Here is a 20,620-nt window from a genome sequence, read left to right on the forward strand (position 1 = left end):
AAGTTATATTTTAGAAGTCTATTCAGTGAAGGACTGGTTGGTCTTGGGTCCTTCCTCAGGCTTTATCTGTGGGAGGGGGGAGATTACAAGCTTTAGGCATCCCCAGCATCCATTCCTATGTGCTATTATGGGTGGTGGGAACATTTTTCCAGAACCCATAACTGCATCTGTCTATTCTCTACATCTCGCTTGTAGTTGGCTATGGAAACTCTCTGAAATAAAATCCATTTTTGGGGATATACTATTCTTTCAGCACTACTCAAATATGAAGGAACAAGTGTATGTTCCACTTTAATTTCCTCTGGGTGTCCTGAAGAGATGAAGGTCAATGTTCACATGACAAAACCTCTTTACAACATTTTTCCCCAAATAGTAATCCAATAATACTTCATTTATGCAGGACAGAAAAATAAGGCATTTATTAAAGTTCCTCTACACAATGTATTGAATACAAACAAACAATCTTAACTATAAAAGGTCTAGTAATACTGCTGTATATAGAGGTATTAGGACCAATTCAGGACATAAAATGATGGAACATACGGTTTCAATGCACAAAGGGTGAGTCAGTATCATTTAGTGATATTCCAACCATTAGCAATGCATCTTGGAAAATGCTACAAGAAATTAACGGGCATATTCCAAATCACAACATGCTGAGCCAATAACTGTGGCTTTCTTTGGACATCATGTTACATGGCAACAAGAAGCGGCAGCGTTACGACACAGTGGCTGCAACTTGTTCGATATAGCTGGCCAAGTTAATGTCTCTCTCAGAAAGGCCTCCACATTCATGAGTGCTCAAAGTGATATGAACCTGGAAAACACAGAATATTACAATTCCTTTTTAATAGCAACTTGCAAAATGTACATTTTTTTCAACAAATCTGCTGTACATTTATACGCTACAAGAATTATTGTCACTATTAAATCTGGATTATAGTGGAAATTAGTTTGCAATAATTTTGCTTTGCAGTACAAATTGGAATTGCAGTTGAAGGGGGAAAAAAAAAAGAACACAAGAGGAGAGAAACTGTACACAATCCCATAAATTAAATAAATACATGAATAATATGAAAGAGCTCCCCTTCCTTGGCCCAAACAAAAGCAACATACATACATCCATGCTATACAGTTCCACGCATTAGGCCTCATGTCCACGGGGAAAATCAGGCCCGCCGCGGATTCTTCATGCAGAATTCTGCAGCGGGTCCCTCCTTTCCCGAGGACATGAGGCCTAAAAAGAAGATTTGCTTACCTGTCCGTATGCTGTGGATCTGCCCTCCGTCACGGCCGGATCTTCTTTCTTCAGCCCGGCGGATGTGCTCGGCACGCCGGAAGCGTGCCACGCGCATGCGCTGTGCACTTTTTTTCCGAACTCCTACTCTCCCGCGCCGGCGAGCCGGAATTCAGCTGTGGGTGTGCTGCGGATCCGGACGGCTTCCATAGGCTTCAATAGAACCCTGTGGGAGCCGTTCCCGCAGGAGGCCCGCACTAAAATGGAGCATGCTGCGGGTGATTTCCTGCACACGCAATCCGCGCCTCAAGGGAAAATGACATCCGCAGGTATTTAACTACCTGCGGGTGTCCAATGCATCCCTATGGGGCGTGGATGACGCGTGCGGGTGACCCGCTGCGGATCTGTCCCTGTGGACATGAGGCCTTAAGGTCATTTTCTCACACGCCGCAGATCCATTACAAAATAACAGTCTGTTGCACTATTTTCTCAGGTGAAAAAAATGTCAAAGGCCATAGCAGAAGGTGGATGGATCCATTATAGTAAATGGGATCTGTTTGACTCCTAGGAAAGAGCTGAACAAAAACTGCTACATAAGAATCTAGTTGAATGGCACTTTTACAAGGGACGACAGTCACCTAAAACGACTGCACGAGAGCCGCCGTCACCGCTAAGGTCATTAACGCTCATGTAGAGCGTTTAGACTGACAGACTTTGCTGTTAGATCACAAGCTTCTCTCTCGGTGCTGAGCATTTATATAGAACGAGAAGCCAGGGATCGATTTTATGCTGACTGAAAGTCAGCGATAACGAACTCCGAATAAAGACTGAGCTTTTTTTTTTTTTTTGCATTTACACTGCAGGATTATCACTCAAATTTGTTTGAACGATAATAGTTATGTGTAAAGGGGTCATTAGAGGGATGGGTGTGTCACCATAATAGGAATGTAAAACTTGATCATATAATTTCTGAATTCTGTGTTCTCTTTCAAAAGGAACAGCCATCACCTCTGAAGCCCCCACACCGCCGTATTACTGTAGAGGAACTAAATGGGTTTGTAAAGATCTCATTCTAAAAAGTCACTTTAAAAAGGAAAAAAAAAAAGTTATGACGTAGTGCCAGCTAACACTCAATTTTGGGTCACACAACTAAAGATCCCACTGTAGCCCTGTGATGGGACAATGTAATAAAATTTGAAGAAAAAAAATGGTTAAAATGACAGTTTTATGTGGCAAGCAAATCCAAAAAGAACAAGACTGCAGGCTATAATAGAAATGCTGTAGAATACCTCACTCTCAAAAGACTTCTATAAAGTTTTTGCAATAATATTTTATTAAAAGGGATTGTACACAGACCTAAACATATCCCCACCGAAAACAGAGGTCTCAACTGTCCCCAAGTGGATGAGGCGGAGGCCACACGAAGCGCTCTACTGTAAACTTTTTTTTAACAATAGCGCCAGAAATTACCAATTATGAGCACTTGGCAGTTATTGAAATGAATGGAGCAAAGGTAAGCATGCGTGACCTCCACTCCCAAGGGGACAGTCGAGACTCCCGTTCTTGGGATTGGTAGGGGTACCAGTGGTAGAACCCTAAATGATCATGCACTTATCTTTTGGACAGGGGTTAACTTTTAGATCTGGGAACAATCCCTTTAACTTGTACCCTTTGGAGTGTGTGCCTTTTGCTGCGGTGTTGCTGTTTATTCAGCGAGTCTTTGTTTCTTTGGCTTACACATTGGAATAAACGTCAATGCAGTTGGATTACTACTCCCGTTGCTGCAGCCTGCAGATCGCAAGGAATTAAATCTTACTGGGTTTTCCATGATCTGCGGGTCAGGGTCGCAGCTACTTGTGAGTCACAATGCAACTCCATTGACTTCTATGAGATTGAAGGGTCACAGGGTTACACTGCAACCTGTATCTTAAAGTATAAATGGAGTGGGCAACAGCACAACCCAAGCACAATGCCACAAGGTGGGAGGATATATATGAGAGAGTGGTGCAAGATTTCAGAATAGGTCTGGACTTTCAGACTTGGTAGTATGTTCTTCAAATATTGATGGTACAAGTTTAAATTAACCTCACTGCCCTTCCAAATGAAAAAAAAAACCCATCATCAATATACCTTCACCACACCTGGACCGAAGTCCAGGCTGGGGAGGTATAGATGAATGTTTCTTCCATGTACGCCATAAATAGATTGGGCATAGGCTGATCGCTGATTGGCTGGTTGTGCGCAGGCTTCATGGAAGACCGGGGACGCTGCGGACTTTACATACAAGGTCTGTATACTGGGGGTTCACTTATTTACACAAAGTAATGCTAATAGGGAGGCGACACCTGCGATATGGTTGGCCACACCTGCTTGGATGGATATCTATGTGGTTCAGGTGTGTATATTCTATGGAGTCTGTAATTGGTGTAGGCTAATATATATTATATATTTTTTTTTTTATTTATTCTGTTTAAATGTGCTGCATGCTTGATAAAGACCTCTTCAAGGTCGAAACATCGCAGCTGCAGCTTTCCTATGGAGAAATAAAGTTCTGCTTTTTTTAAAAAAAACAAGTCCTGGAGTGCTGATTTTATCACAAATCAAGGGATTCGTAACTACACTGCAACCTGTGTCATGGCTAAAATTGCTATGTAACCCTAGCCTAAAGCAAAAGTAAGGATATAACTAAATATTTAATACATTTTCCTACATATTACCGTATGCAATTTCCATTACCTTGTTGTAGACGTTAAACCATTCAGGGTGGTGATCTAACTTTTCAGCTTGTAATGCAATTCTAGTCATGAATCCAAAAGCCTACAAATAGATGGATAATGGAAGTATTATGTTAAAGCTTTCATTACTTATATCCCACTAGTTTTATATGGTCAGCAAGAGCAACATCTAATCATCCTGATGACAAAAGTGGCACCACTTCATTTTAAGTCATACAGTATAGCCAATAGTTGACATGTGGAGAAAAATGGAGATACTAAAGTGCAATGATGGAAGCGTCAACATATCAGAACCAAAATTACTTTGTTTCATGCTTACCTTATTGAAGTCCTTGAAATGGAATTCTTTGTAAATAGCATCTCTGCCATCTATTTCATTCCATCCAACTGCCCTCAGGTTAGGTAGGAGCTGCTCTCGTTCCTCACCACTGAGTCTGTGAGCCTTTCCTGCCTTTAAACACAGAAGCAATATATTGAGGATATAAAATGTGCTACACATTTACAGTTCAGGCTCCATTCACATCTGCGTCGGAGACTTGTTCAGAGCTGCTGGTACAGAATTGTCATGAAATGCCGGGTGAAAAGAAAATTGTGCATGCAGCACTTTTTCGTCTAGTAAAAGTGCTGGACAGGTGCAGAAACCAACCGGACCCCATCATGGTCAACTGGTCCATTTGGTTTCATTAGCAGACTGATCGGTTTATCCAGGCGATTCAGTTTTCCTGCTCACAGCGCAGATGTGAATTTAGCCTGAATTGTGTAGGATTAAACTTCCAGTTATTTAGTTTTGTGCATTGGAAGGACGTGAACGGTTTGAGTTTGTCACAGAGGTATAACATGTAATGGAGGGAATACGATTGTGTGCTTTTGTCTAGTGGTAGAGGCCAAGGATTACAAGATGACACACCATTCTGTCCTGATATGTTTAGGATATATTTGGTGTGGATTTATAAGCATGCACAAAAAAATGGATGATTGCAGGACTGTTTGTACAGTTGTGAACAACAAGAATACCTTTACAGAGACACTAAAGAGGTTAGAAGATGTATTGCTTGACCCAACCATTTACTAGATTGCGTGAAACATTTCAAAGGTGCATACCTGTGATTTCATTTGACCTGCTTTTTGGACGCCTTTCTTGAGTGATACAATATTACATGTTATGTCATTGATTACTTCAGAAGGGTTGTTAATTTGATTGTCAGATTGGAATCAGGAAGGAATTCCCCCCCTTTAAATCCGCCTGTGTGCAGGAGGCGTTCGTTGCGGAGTCTTCAGACTCCGCTGCAAATACCGCCCCATAGCATGCGATGGTAAATTGCGATTTCATCTCCACGAGCGGAAATCGATTGCAATCTTTCACTAACGGAGAAGAAATTGCAACACGGTGCGATTCTGTGTGGGCTACGTACAGATGGCTTCCATGGAAGTCAATGGAAGCAGTCAGTCCCGCGTCATCGCCTAGCACCAGTGGCTACTGTGCATGCATGACGGAGCGCAGTCCAGCACATCCGCAGCGCTGACAGAAGACACCGGCCAGGTCCGCAGGGGTCACTGGCCAGGCACCAGGTCAAACCTCGCAGAGGGAAGCCCGCATACAGGGTCCGACCTGCCCCTGTGCAGGAGGCCTAATTGAGAAAAATTGTCTTCCTCTGGATCAACATTGGGTGGAGGAAGGGGGGGGGGGTTGTGTAATGGGTTTTACTCGGTAAACATGTGCCTCTTTTCATCCTAACATATAATATTACTATGTTAATACACAGTGACAATACACCCGTGAGAGTGAACCCTTAGCCTGGAAGCAGACATGCAGTTTTTGTGCCCGTTTAAGTCAAAGCCAGGAGTGCAACCAATGAGAAGGAAAAATAAAGGAAAAAGTCTGTTACTTGCGTGTCCACTTTTGTGTTTAGCTTTAAAAAAGTAAAAAAAGAACACCAATTGCTGTTCCAGCCTTAAAAAGGGGCCATCTAGCAGTGGTGGATCCCATGGGGTGAGTATTGCTTCTTCTAACCTCGTAAGCAGCTTTCAGAATTTTTCTTGAGGCTGAATAACCTGTTAAAGGGAATCTGTCACCAGGTTTATCCTGTCCTATCTAACGGAAGGGTAAAGTCAGGATGGTGTCTTTTTCTTGAGGAGTTTTGACAGACCACCACCGAGCGCCGGAGTCCATGAGCAGCCAGCTCCCCTATCCAACGACAGCCAATTGACAGTATTCTTCCTTTGCACAGTATGGGGAAATACTGCTAATCTGTTGTGGGGAACTCTGCTAGCGCTTCATCTTAGGGTGGTTTCACAGATGGGCTCAGGAAGCAGGAAAGGGACCCCCCTTCCCCCGCGGCCGAACGGCTCCATCTCAAGACAGAACCATACAGGGCCAAACGGAACCCATCGACTAATGGGGTCTGTTCAGTTTCCGCCTAACTGCCCGGCTTTTGGACGAAAGAAAAAGCAATGCATGCAGTGCTTTTTCTTCCAGTATTTTGAGCCAAATGTATGACAGGACCGCCGGCTGTAGGTTCCAATACCGGTGCGAAATAGACCATAGACCAGCTTCACACAGGCGAGAAAACCGTACGAGATTTGTGCTTTAGGAAACCATTTCCTTCAGGTTCAATCTAAGACAAATTATGTGCTTTCTTCATCTCCTGCCTGTCATTTCTTACCCCCCACCCCCTCCCATCTATCCCTTTTTTGGTCCCTTCTCGGTTTAAGTTCTGCTGCTCTTCAGTAACTGCACACACTTCTTATATTCTTAAACCGACTTCACATAGGCGAATTTGCATGCAATACACAGAGAATAGAACCTAATCAGGTCAATGTGTTCACTAACAGTTCCGTAGTTTGGCGCATGCAAAAAAAAAAGTCTTTCCAAGTATTTGCGCAAAAAGTCCCCATTGAAGACAATAGGGGTTGCGCAAACACAATGAATTGCGTGAAGCACTGCGTAATTATGGTGGAAAAATAACATATGGAACTTATTTGACAAAATTAACCATTTCAATTGTTACTTTTTTTGTCCCATGTGCAAAAAAAACCATGCCCTGTGGGCAGAAAAAGTGCAGTGAGATACGCTGCCATGCATGCATTAAACCCTTTCATAGAGGGGGAGGGAAAAAAAAAGCAAAGAAAAGTTGGCCAAGGTGTGCAGTTGTGCCTATGCTCTCATGAAGCCGGCCTTCCTGTACTTATGAGATAGTGAATCACTTCATAGGGGATTTTTTGCATGCAGTCTCCATTTATATGTCATGTTTGTGCCAAGCAAAAGGTTACGCACAAGTACATTGTTCATTCTACGGTGAAGCTCAATGGAAGAGACGTTTCTGTATCTTAGCAACCAGATGAGAAAATAGATACTGCTCAGTCATCGCAGTACAGGCTGGACGAAAGGACAGAGAACCGAGGATTGAAGCAAGAATAACTGACCACCTTTATGAGAGCCCAGGACTATTAAAGGGGCTGTCTTACGAAAAGCTTTAGTTGACTGCCATCTTCCCAAGTCAATGAAGCGGTGGTGTGTATGCATGGCCACCTGCTGCCATTCGTTTCAGTCAAAAAAAGTTTGTTTGCTGTTGCAGAATTCCTTTTAAGTGCGAACCAATCACATCCATATCTGTGCCTTGTCATAAGTATGTATGTTATAAGTGTGTATAAATATGCATGCCTCTTCAGATCCAATCCATTTAAGCCTGAAGAAGAACCCTGCGTCGGTTCGGAAGCTCGCTATTATTACATCATGTATTTTTGTTAGCCATTAAAAGGTATCATATCTACAAGATTACGTCGTTTCTCTTGCTGAGAACAATCACATTTCAGATCTGAGTCACGGTTGGGGTGCTGCATCATGGGATAACCCTTTTAAGCCTTCACAGTACAATTAAGGTTTTAGCTCCTCACTTTTCTGAGTATCACTTATTCACATACAGTATGGAAAAAAGCATGAGAAATGGGGCATAACTAAAACCAAATATTTGGGTCCTTATATTTCCTCTAAGAAGTGAAACGGATTAACCCCTTGAAGACAACCACTTTTTTCCCCCCTTTTTCTCCTCACCAATTTCAAAAACCATAACTTTATTCTGTAATTGTTCTCCGACACAGTCATATAAGGGCTTGATTTTTGTGAAAGGAGTTGTATTTTTCAATTTGTGGAGACACAGGATACCAGTTGCAGTCAACACATAGGAACGTATTTACTTACCCTGGCAGTTCATGCGCTGGGCAAAGTAAACTATGCTCCAGCATTCCTGCTAGAAATGTATAAAGAGACTTGCGAAACTTAATATATTTGTTGCAATTTTGCAGTTTGTGCCAAAATTGCAACTTTTGTACAGCAGAAAAGTGATCTACCGGACATAATACATATGCGCCATAGGCTTCACTAAGCAGACAGTTACCAAGGCAAAGTAAAGCAGCCTAAGGGCCCATTCACACAGACGATTTATTTTGTTGCATCCGAGTTCTGTCCAAATTTGTAACTAAGCAAACTCAGAGCGAAGACCCATTAGAATTAACAGGGAATTTTAGACCAGCGATTTTCTTAAACTTTATCTGACTGATAATCTGTTCAGAAAAAAATAAAATAAAATATATATATATATATATATATATATATATATAAAAAGCATGTCATATACTGGTGTGATTTACAGTTGGGTATTGTATGGAACATGGATGTGCACTAGAGATGAGTGAATATACTCGTTTCGAGTAATTACTCGATCGAGCACCGCGATTTTCGAGTACCTCTGTACTTGGGTGAAAAGATTCGGGGGGCAGGGGGAGGCGTGGCAGAGCAGGGAGTAGCAGCGGGGAACAGGGGGAAGCCCTCTCTCTCTCTCTCCCCCCGCTGCAACCCCTCACTCACCCACAGCACCCCCCTGAATCTTTTCACCCGAGTACGGAAGTACTCGAAAATCGCGGCGCTCAGGCGAAAAAGGGGCGTGGCCGAGTAGGTTTGCTCATCTCTAATGTGCACCTGTGTGCCCATCTGAATAATATGTAATGGGATTAAGAAAACATTTGTGTTGAAATTTCAGACCCGGCTCCATAAACTCTCCTCATCAGCTGGAGTAGCTACGTCACAAGTCCTGGGTACGAGGCACTCAATTGCTCAGCTGTTTGGTCAGGTCCACTGATTAAGAGACCCTAGAATTGTGGGAGGATCCCCAGAGTCTTCCAAGCGCAGTTTACTCACGCCATCAGCACCCCTGCTTATGTGTCACCCCACATCTTTTATCCCTCTAAAGACACTTCCCTAAAGGAGGGAGGGGGCAAAGTGTTCTTAATTGTTGAATGGGACCCTCATCTCTGCTAGTATTGTGACCACTTGTTTCAACTCTTATCATATTCTCTGTGTAGACCACTCAAAGGAACCACACCAAGACCTCTATAAGTGAGCAATGACTAAATAAGCTAAGCGTACAGTTTTGACTAAGCCCCCCACCCGATCCATATCAACAGGAAGAGGGCCCTTGCCTTCAATCCCTACATACGTGTATATATCAAAGATAAGGAGAATGGGCTGTCAGCTACACTGGAACCCTGGGAAGTGATGACAATCTTTGTACATACAGTTAGGGCCAGAAATATTTGGACAGTAACACAATTTTCGCGAGTTGGGCTCTGCATGCCACCGCATTGGATTTGAAATGAAACCTCTACAACAGAATTCAAGTGCAGATTGTAACGTTTAATTTAAAGGGTTGAGCAAAAATATTTGATAGAAAATGTAGGAATTGTACACATTTCTTTACAAGTACTCCACATTTAACCCCTTAATGACGCGGCCATTGTTCTGTTTCCATTTTCGTTTTTTCCTCCCCCCTTTAAAAAAATCGTAACTCCTTTATTTATCCATCGACGTCGCTGTATGAGGGCTTGTTTTTTGCGGGACGAGTTGTATTTTTCAATAGTGCTATTTAAAGTACCATATAATGCACTGAAAAACTTTTAAAAAAGTCTAAGTGGAGTAAAATGGGAAAAAAAAAACAACATTTCGCCATCTTTTAGTGCGTCTTGTTTTTACGGCGCACAAACGGCAACAAAAACGACATGATAACTTTATTCTATGGGTCGGTACGATTACTAGGATACCAAACTTGTATAGTTTTTTTTTCACTATACTCTTTTTTTTTTTCAAAGACATTAAATTTTTTTCAATTATTTTCTGCGGTCATTTTGTGCGCACAATAACTTTTTTATTTTTGCGTCGACGCAGTTGAGCAAGGTCTCATTTTTTGCGGGATGTCCTGTAGTTTACGTTGGTACCATTTTAGAATACATACGACTTTTTGATCGCTTTTTGTTGCATTTTTTCTGGGAGACAGGGTAACTAAAAAAGTGCATTTCTGGCGTTCTTTATTTTTTTTTTCGGACGACGTTCACCGTGCGGGAAAAATAATGCACTACTTTGATAGTTCGGACGTTTACGGACGCAGCGATACCAAATACATATTTTTAATTTATTATTTAGATTTTTTTAATAATAGATATGACAAAAGGGGGGTGATTTAAACTTTTACAACTTTTTTTTTTTTCAATTAAAAAAAACTTTATTGATTGCTTTGAAGTTCCCCTGGGGGACTTTAAGATGCGATGCTTTGATCGCTCCTGCAGTATGACGTAATGCTATAGCATTACGTCATACTGCTTTTTGACAGGCAGTCTTATCAAGCCACCCTGTGTGGATGGCTTCATAGGCAGTCTGTTAAGGCAGCCCTGGGGCCTTTCATTAGGCCCCCGGCTGCCATGACACCTGCACGGCTCCCCCGATCTCACCGCGGGGGGGGGGGGGGGGGCGTGCGGGACCCCCGAACATCGTTCGGGGGATTTAAATGCCGCTGTCAGAATTGACAGCGGCATTTAAATGGTTAATAGCCGCGATCGGCCGCGCGGCCACTCGCGGCTATTGCCCACGGGTGTCAGCTGTTATAAACAGCTGACGCCCACACTGTATGAAGAGAGGTTGCATCGCAACCTCTTTTCATACATACCCCGTGGCCACAGGACGTACGGGAACGTCCTTGGTCGTTAAGGGGTTAAGGAGCTCAAAAGTAATTGGACAAATAAACATAACCCAAACAAAATATTTTTTGGTTCGATATTTTGTTGCGAATCCTTTGGAGGCAATCACTGCCTTAAGTCTGGAACCCATGGACATCACCAAACGCTGGGTTTCCTCCTTCTTAATGCTTTGCCAGGCCTTTACAGCCGCAGCCTTCAGGTCTTGCTTGTTTGTGGGTCTTTCCGTCTGAAGTCTGGATTTGAGCAAGTGAAATGCATGCTCAATTGGGTTAAGATCTGGTGATTGACTTGGCCATTGCAGAATGTTCCACTTTTTTGCACTCATGAACTCCTGGGTAGCTTTGGCTGTATGCTTGGGGTCATTGTCCATCTGTACTGTGAAGCGCCGTTCGATCAACTTTGCAGCATTTGGCTGAATCTGGGCTGAAAGCATATCCCGGTACACTTCAGAATTCATCCGGCTACTCTTGCCTGCTGTTATGTCATCAATAAACACAAGTGACCCAGTGCCATTGAAAGCCATGCATGCCCATGCCATCACCTTGCCTCCACCATGTTTTACAGAGGATGTGGTGTGCCTTGGATCATGTGCCGTTCCCTTTCTTCTCCAAACTTTTTTCTTCCCATCATTCTGGTACAGGTTGATCTTTGTCTCATCTGTCCATAGAATACTTTTCCAGAACTGGGCTGGCTTCTTGAGGTGTTTTTCGGCAAATTTAACTCTGGCCTGTCTATTTTTGGAATTGATGAATGGTTTGCATCTAGATGTGAACCCTTTGTATTTACTTTCATGGAGTCTTCTCTTTACTGTTGACTTAGAGACAGATACACCTACTTCCCTGAGAGTGTTCTGGACTTCAGTTGATGTTGTGAACGGGTTCTTCTTCACCAAAGAAAGTATGCGGCGATCATCCACCACCGCTGTCTTCCGTGGACGCCCAGGCCTTTTTGAGTTCCCAAGCTCACCAGTGAATTCCTTTTTTCTCAGAATGTACCCGACTGTTGATTTTGCTACTCCAAGCATGTCTGCTATCTCTGATGGATTTTTTCTTTTTTTTCAGCCTCAGGATGTTCTGCTTCACCTCAATTGAGAGTTCCTTTGACCGCATGTTGTCTGGTCACAGCAACAGCTTCCAAATGCAAACCCACACACCTGGAATCAACCCCAGACCTTTTAACTACTTAATTGATTACAGGTTAACGAGGGAGACGCCTTCTGAGTTAATTGCAGCCCTTAGATTCCATTGTCCAATTACTTTTGGTCCCTTGAAAAAGAGGAGGCTATGCATTACAGAGGTATGATTCCTAAACCCTTTCTCCGATTTGGATGTGGAAACTCTCATATTGCAGCTGGGAGTGTGCACTTTCAGCCCATATTATATATAAAATTGTATTTCTGAACATGTTTTTGTAAACAGCTAAAATAACAAAACTTGTGTCACTGTCCAAATATTTCTGGCCCTAACTGTACCTCTGGAACATATGGACACTATATAAGCAATACATAAGTACCTAATGTTCAACATTCCACAGTTTAAGGACTCCTGCATCACAATGCCATACAATTTCCAGCGCTGTAATAGGAGTTTATGGGCTCTTACAGATGTGTAGCAGGTTTCCAGTTTAATAAGGTGGTAAAGGGAGAGTTCACATGCGTCAGAAATGTTGCAGATTTCCAGCAGCCACATTGGCTTCAAAAAGCCTTCAGCATTCGCAGAAGAAGAATTTTGAATGGAATGTTTTAGTAACTCTGTCCATGTGCTGCAGAGAAAATATGCAGCATAAGCTGACCAGCGCTGTGGATATCAAATCTGCAGATTTCACCCTTTCAAATAAAGAAAGTGTGTATGGAGAGCAGCATCAAATGGAAGCTATTTCAAAAAGACATCCTGGAATCTTCAGGGAATCCAAATCCAATTTTCATCTTTATTGGGTTAAAAACTCCATCAGCATAGGCAACAAAACTTGCGACGTTTCGTCCTGTAGAGGACTTTGTCAAGCATGACATTTGTTTTCTCTGCACCCTTTCAAATAAATGTTAAAAGGATTTGCACTGAAAGCACTGGACCTTAAACAAATAATGCAGGATAATCTATAGATGGGGGTCAGGGACGCAAATGTATTAAAAATACGGTTAAGAGCTGACCAAATAACTATGTATAAATACATTAGGGGACAATACAAGGATCTCTCCCATGATCTGTTTATACCCAGAACTGTGACAGTAACAAGGGGGCATCCTCTATGTCTAGAAGAAAGAAGGCTCCATCACCAACACAGAAGGGAGTTCTTTACTGTAAGAGCAGTGAGACTGTGGAACTCTCTGCTTGAGGACGTGGTGATAGGAAAAAAAAAATATATATATATATATCAACGGAGGCATTTAAAAGGGGACTAGACATCTTTTTGGAGGGCTACTGCAGCATTCAAGGAGTGGGCTCAGAGCCAAGAAGATGGTGGGGTAGATAAAGGTTTCTGTCACGGTGACTCTAACATCTCCTCCCCTGAGGGTAGCTCAGGACCAGTCCAAGTTACTGCTGGCGGAGGTCACAGGGATAGGGTAACTAGTGGTTACCTTAAAGTCAGTTGTCACTCGTGACGCGACCATTTCATCTTTTGCAGTGAATCTTGAAGTGAGAATAAAGTAGTCTACGTGCAAGGATAACTTTCTGGACAAACTGAGAATTGTGGGTAATATCCGTTCACTGAACTCCAATAAAGTTGCAATACAACAATAACAGTTTGGCACAATTTACACTCTCAAAAGGTGGTGTGACAGGGAAGACGTCTTAGAGTGATCGAGACAATCCACAGTTCTAGTTATCTGTGCGATCCTGCTCCCGGCCACTTTTTCTCCAACTCTCTACTGGTCAACACTCGCTCTTTTGGTGTCCTTCTCACTCACTTTCAGTGCTGATAACAGCACTGGCACATCCTGGGTGAAGCAGTCCCGGCCAAGCTGAGGGATACCTTTCAGCCTCTTCCATTCTGGACCACACAGACAGTCTATATGGCTCGCTCACGTACAAACTTAGACTAGATGACTGCCTCACTCTCTAACCAACTGACTCTGCATCTTACCAACATATGTATAAAACACAGTCACAGAACATACAATATGAAACATTTTCCAGACATAACCCAGATCTTAACTTATTCAGTGGAATACATATCAAATTACATACAACATAGAAGACACTGACAATACCATTGCACAAGACAAACGTTAACTCTGGGCCACTACACTACGACTTGGCAGGATATAGTCATTAGGTGACCAGCGGGGTTGTGGATCCGCATCTTGGAGTCAGGTAGAAACTTCAAATGTTGATCCATGCATTATTCTGACTGCCATTATGGAGTTGGCAAAGGGATTTTTTCCAACAAAAGAGGTAAAGTGGCGTCTGCCCCATTTTTTTTTTTTTTTTTTTGCCTTCCTCTGGATCAACAAGGAAGGGTGTGGAAACAGGCTGAACTAGATGGACGTTGTCTTTTTTCAGCCTTGCATACTATGTAAATCATGGAGTGAGATCCGCACCATTAAACGCAGAATGTTTGCTGCACAAAAATCTGCAGACAAAACTAAATGTATGAACATAACCAAAAGGAGTTTATGGTTAGTGTTACTTGTCTTGATCAGCCGGGCAATTTAAAGGGGGAAAAAAAAAAAACACAAACACGCACACACAGATTTTTTTTTTGTTGAAAAATCATGGCAAGATTGAATTTACCATAATGCCTGCCGTAGAGGTCAGCGTGCAGCCAATTAGCAGCCAGGACACCTTGCTTAGGTCACCAAATGTGGCCTTCATCTTATATATGGGCAGCAGTTTCTTTGGACACCTGCATCACATCACCTACCCATATATAATATAGGCACAATTTACAGTTGAGCACAGGACAAAGAAAAGCCGCATCACATTGATATGCCTATAAGGCAGCTTTCACAGGCAATAAAATTGTGCCATGCAACAGTGCTACAAATCAAATTTATGTGAAGCCTGTGCTTTTGCTTCACATAAGTGATTTTTTGTAGCCCACTTTTTCCTATGGAGCAACTTTTACAGTAAGAAATCCTACCGTTTCCCCTGAAATAACACCTAGCTGCATTAAAACCCAAAACATTACCTAAGAGCCGCTGTCTGCTCCAGCCACACATCTCCTCTAGGAAGCGCTGGCTCCGATTGGTTCTGGAGCAACACGGGGCAGCCAATCAGAGCCAGCGCTTCCTAGGAGGTGGGATTTTTGAATTCCCTGACCAGGAAGTGCTGACTGAAGACTGCAGACAAGTGTGACGGAGCTTCGGAGGAGAAGTGCGACAGAGCAGACAGCGCCTGGTAGGTAATGTATTGGTTTTTTTTGCTGTTCTTAATGCAGAAAGGGCCTCTTTTTGGGGTAGGACTTATATTTCAATCCTGGCACATAGTGGTCAGTCTGCACCAGTTGTTCATAAGCATTCTCACTCTACTTCAACCCATGCCATTCCCCCACACCCTCCGAAGCAGTCCACATGGATCAGTCGGAGGAGCTGTTTGATCATTCAGTGTCATGGATGTTAACCAGGCAGTTCAAATAACCAGAGAAAGAAGATCAAGACATTGAATGCACTGATGCCCAACCACTTTTCCTCTGAAGATGAGGTTGGGTCAGTGCGTGCGGTCAGCCCTCCACAGGCAATGTGGACTTGGGGATGCCGAAACTGAGGTGCCAGCTCCTGATGTTCACAATAACAAGAGTCCATACAGGACGAGAAGGACAATGAAAGGGAAGAGAAGGTGGATGGTGATGAGGTGCTTGATCCAACATGAACAAAAATGAAGACATGATAGCAGCTTGCAGAGGGAGGAGGAAGAGCTTGCAGGGTGCTGCTCACCAACTTCCAACACAGGGAGTGGGGTCTTGCAGACAAACAAAAAGTTCATACCGTCACCATCAGCTACTACTAGTCACAGCAGCACCAACATCAGGCCCCCAGCAAGGACTTGTGCAGCCTAGGTATTCTTTGAAACCGCACAGGATGAGAGTAAAGCTCTCTGCGGTAAGCGCTTAAAATACGGCAAGCATGTTAACAACCTCAATGCTTATGAACGGTCACATGAACTCCCACCCACTCCCTTGGAGAGTCCACCTGGGCCAGACGGCAAAGAGTCACCTTCATCATCTCCCTCTCTGCTCATCTATTAGCCTCTGAACATAGAGGGGGAGTTGTGTAGGGGCAGTAGTACACCTATTTCAGTCCTCTCCTCCAGAAGTGATGATCAGGCTGCAGGCTTCAGAGCCAGGACTCAGACATGGAGAACAGAAGTTGAGCCGCCACCATGACCACCACCTTATATCCCATATTGCAGTGTGTACCTAGTCAGCAGCCCTCCAACCCCTAACTGTGGGAACATGAAAAAAACAAAACACACCACCGCAGCCACCCAAAAAACTGCATGTCAAAGGCTAATGCCACACGGCCGTAAGTGCATTTAATTGCATTTGCGCAATGGGCATTGCATATATTAATGTACTTTTTGTGCACTCATGCAACTATAATTACTCATTTCAATGAATGGGAGTAAGTTAATTAGTTCAATATGTGCCATTTTCTTTTGCACACGGGCAGGAAAATAGGAGAGAGTGCTATGTATTTTTTTGCCAAACTAAATGCACGTGCAAAATACGCCTATGTGAACAAACCCACTGCGCTTGCAAAACGCTGTTCAAGTACACCCGTGTGACACGAGCCTAAGGCTGCATTCCCACGAACGTATATCGGCTCGGTTTTCACGCCGAGCCGATATACGTCGTCCTCATCTGCAGGAAGGGGGGGGGGGTTACGGGAAGAGGATGGAAGGGCCAGGAGCAGGAACTGAGCTCCCGCCCCCTCTCTGCCTCCTTTGCACCCCTCTCTGCACTATTTGCAATAAAGGAGGCGGGATGGGGGCAGGGCTAAGTTCTGAGAATTAGCCCTGTTCCGCCTCTCCCCATTGCAAATAGTGCAGAGGGGCGGAGAGGAGGCAGAGAGGGGGCGGGAGCTCAGTTCCTGCTCCTGGCTCTTCCATCCCCCCCCCCCCCCCCCCTGCAGATGAGGACGACGTATATCGGCTCGGCGTGAAAACCAAGCTGATATACGTTCGTGGGAATGCACCATAAATCTGGATTTTGATGCGGATTTGCTGAAAGAATTAAACCCTTTTCACTTCCTCATCATAATCCATACAGAGAAGATCTTGGTGTGGAAATATTCGTGAGTTGCAGCCAAGTTCCGCCTTAGGAAAGATGCAAAAACTGCGTGTGACCAAATAAGTTCTGTTCACTGCATATTGCACACACAAGTGTTGCGCGCGTGATAAGCAGCAAGAATGTGTTCATGTGAATAAGCCCCAATAGTATATGCAGTGCATAATAGAAGAATACCGGGATATTCATTCTTGTTTGGAAAGAAGGACCAGGATCCTGCCACGATCTCTTCCTGCTGGCCTAGAGAATATAATCTGCAGCTGTAAACGCGGCTGCTACAAAGTCAGAAAACATGTGATGCTCATCGCCATTTCCATCGCGGCATCTCTACAATAACTTCCAGACGTCCCCCTCATGTTTCAAATTACATTTAGTATTGAGCAATGTTCATTAAAACATGCAGAGCAAACTGGTTCTCAACTCATCTACCCTGAAACACTGTATTAACCCTCTCATGCCCACAGCTTTATGCAGTTGGTAGAACATGAAAGACATTTGACTTGGTACGATTGCAAGTTAAAAAATGTAATCTGCTGGCGGTAAGCAATAATTTACTTAACATTCAGCAACTTTTCCAACTTTTCTGTGAAAATGTGAGTGTGTGTGATGAACGGCTGTCAGGTCATCGTTTTACCATTTTCTGAAACTTAATTGTGTATCATAAGATTGTTAATAGAGATGAGCGAGCATACTCGCTAAGAACAATTGCTCAATCGAGCATTGTCCTTAGCGAGTATCTCCCCGCTCGGGAGAAAAGGTTCGGCTGCCGGCGCGGGTGACAGGTGCATTGCGGCAGTCAGTAGGGGTGGAGAGAGATCTCCCCTCCGTTCCCCCGCAGCTCCCTGCGCGCTGAAAGCCGAATCTTTGCTCCCGAGTGGGCAGGTACTCGCTAAGGGCAATGCTCGATCGAGCAATTGCCCTTAGCGAGTATGCTCGCTCATCTAATTGTTATCTATACTTTTTTAGACAATTAGGTAGTAAGAGCAAGGCTGCTTTCACACCTGTAATAGGGTCAGTTAAGGGTCTCCGTCTCTATGCTCCATTTTTGAAGGAGAGGGACTGAAATAAAAAATATCAATTTTTTTTTCGCCATTGATCTCAATGGGGTTTTAAAAAAAGGAAAGGCTTCTGTTTGCTTCCATTCGGTGGAACAGAAGCCTTCCCGTACTTTCGAAGCCCCATTGAAATCAGTGGGGGACGGACACACACACACACACACACTTATTTATTTTCCATTTGACATTAGTTTCTCTCCTCCAAAAATGAAGCAGTAAGACAGAAACCCTGAAATGAACCTAACACAAGTATGAAAGTAGCCTAAAACAACATTATTTCCAGTTCCTGCCTTGGCAACATAGGAAGAAAAGTCAGGTGAAGTTTATATCTCCAGCCTTATTATGCAGCAATCCTTGGCTGTTCATTAACTAATGTACTTTGACTTGTGTCTTCTATCTCTTCCAGGTATCTACAACAACTGCCCAAGAATCTACATCTTTCCACCTAGTAAAGTACAACATGGCAATGAAAGCAAATAGTCTATGAAAGCATCTTACCATGTCTACACAAGGGATTATCAACTGGTGGCTCAGCTGCGGCTTCTGTCACTTGCAGGAGCTCAGCTTCTGCTTCTCAGGCTGGTTGTTAAGAGGAGGAGGAGGAGGGCTGCGAATCCGCCCAGTGCAAACAATCAGGGCTGAGCTTCATTGGAAGCACAGAGGAGTAGAAGGTGATTCAGCTTCAGAGCTTTCAGTAGATGGAGTTGGTGGCCATATTATTTGTGCGCCTGCAGGACTTCATGTCTAAAAATGCTTATCAGTAATCAGGTTAATGATTGCTGAACTAGATGAATTCACAATGTACTCGTATACCGGATATCCACAGTGCACAGAAGTAGACTTCTTCCTATACAGCTTTGTACATAAGAAACAATCATTATTACAATGTAACATATGATGTTATTGTAAACACATGATGTTATGTTTATTGATCCTTATGTTACTGTAAATACATGATCTTATCCACATGTGTCAAACTCGAGGCCCGCAGGCTGAATCTGGGCCACCATATAAATTTGTGTGGCCCCCAACAAGGTTCGGATGCAGAAGTGACAGCTCTCCACTTTCCCTAGAGGGCGCAGTCAGCACAGGGAGAGGGTGCCACCTTGAATTTCGAATTGCAGCGCATGTCCACACCACTCTGTTCAGCAGTTGTGGCACAGCTCCGACCCCCTACCTGGGCATCCCAGCCACCCTTCAAAGTAGGAAGCTCGTGGCTAAAAAGGTGGAAGGTGAGAAAGCTAATCATCATAGTGCATATAGCGCCATAGCTGTGGTAAGGAGTAGTTACACTTAGGGCTCATTCACACGGGCGGATGCAGTTTTGGTCCATGAAGTACATAGGATTTTTACAGACCAAACTGTGTAATCACTGCATTTTTCAACCTTCTTGTGCTTTTTTTTTGCACACATATTCACTGCGTTTTTCACATGCGCAAAGAAAAAACACAAGAAGGTCCCATAGATATCTTCTGCCTTCCGTCATAAATATGTAGTGAATATGCATGTATTATGCATTTTCACTGCGTATTTATGCAATCCCGTGAGCAATTTCGGGCCATAATGTAAACCAAAACAGGACGCGCTGCAATTTTTTTCATGCACATATAATACATGTGAAAAACGTATATTTGAAAACCCCAATACAAATCAATAGGGATAAAGCTGTCTGTATTACGCAAGTAAAAAGTACACATGCACTGTGGAGCACAAATATGCCTGTGTGAATGAGCCCTTATAAACAGTCCTTTGAAGGCAATCAGAATGCTGATGTGGCCCTCGGTGAAGGCGAGTTTGCCACCCCTGATCTTTCCTATTAAAAGTTCAATAAATAAGGTCTCAGATGAGAGAATTCTGTACACACAGGGGGAAGGCAGACCAGCGTTTTATACTCTAGTCTTGAGGCTGGATTCAGACGAACGTATATCGGCTCGGTTTTCACGCCGAGCCGATATACGTTGTCTCTCTCTGCAGGGGGAGGAGGCTGGAAGAGCCATGAGCAGTGCTCTGAGCTCCCGCCCCCTCTCTGCCTCCTTTCCGCCCCTCTGTACTATTTGCAATGAGGAGAGGCGGGATGGGGGTGGGGCTAATTCTCCCCACTTAGCCCCGTCCCGCCTCCTTTCATTGCAAATAGTACAGAGGGGCGGAGAGGGGGTGGAGAGAGGCAGAGAGGGGGCGGGAGCTCAATTCCTGCTCCTGGCTCTTTCATCCTCTCCCCCCTGCAGATGAGGACACCGTATATCGGCTCGGCGTGAAAACCAAGCCAATATACGGTCATCTGAATCCACCCTAAGGATGCATTCAGACGACCGTATATCGGCCGGGTATTCACGCCGGCCGATATA

The 20,620-nt window shown here is 43.7% G+C and overlaps 1 protein-coding gene across 2 annotated transcripts; it reads right to left on the minus strand.

Annotated features, from left to right (window-relative positions):
* Positions 1-391: 391 nt before the first annotated feature.
* On the minus strand, positions 392-18,923 carry PCBD1 (pterin-4 alpha-carbinolamine dehydratase 1). Of its 2 annotated transcripts, XM_066600476.1 has the most exons (5): positions 18,774-18,857; positions 17,398-17,460; positions 4,292-4,423; positions 3,974-4,054; positions 392-817 (listed from the first exon to the last, which is right to left on the minus strand). In XM_066600476.1, exons 1-5 carry the CDS (start codon positions 18,774-18,776, stop codon positions 719-721), a joined length of 378 nt encoding a protein of 125 aa, XP_066456573.1. In that variant the 5' UTR covers positions 18,777-18,857; the 3' UTR covers positions 392-718. The 2 variants fall into 2 exon arrangements, with proteins under 2 accessions (XP_066456573.1, XP_066456574.1); XM_066600477.1 differs by lacking the exon at positions 17,398-17,460 and having other exon boundaries at positions 18,774-18,923.
* Between the last annotated feature and the right edge of the window lie 1,697 nt (positions 18,924-20,620).

This window comes from Eleutherodactylus coqui, chromosome 4 (genome assembly GCF_035609145.1).
Source record: "Eleutherodactylus coqui strain aEleCoq1 chromosome 4, aEleCoq1.hap1, whole genome shotgun sequence".
NCBI lineage: Eukaryota > Metazoa > Chordata > Amphibia > Anura > Eleutherodactylidae > Eleutherodactylus > Eleutherodactylus coqui.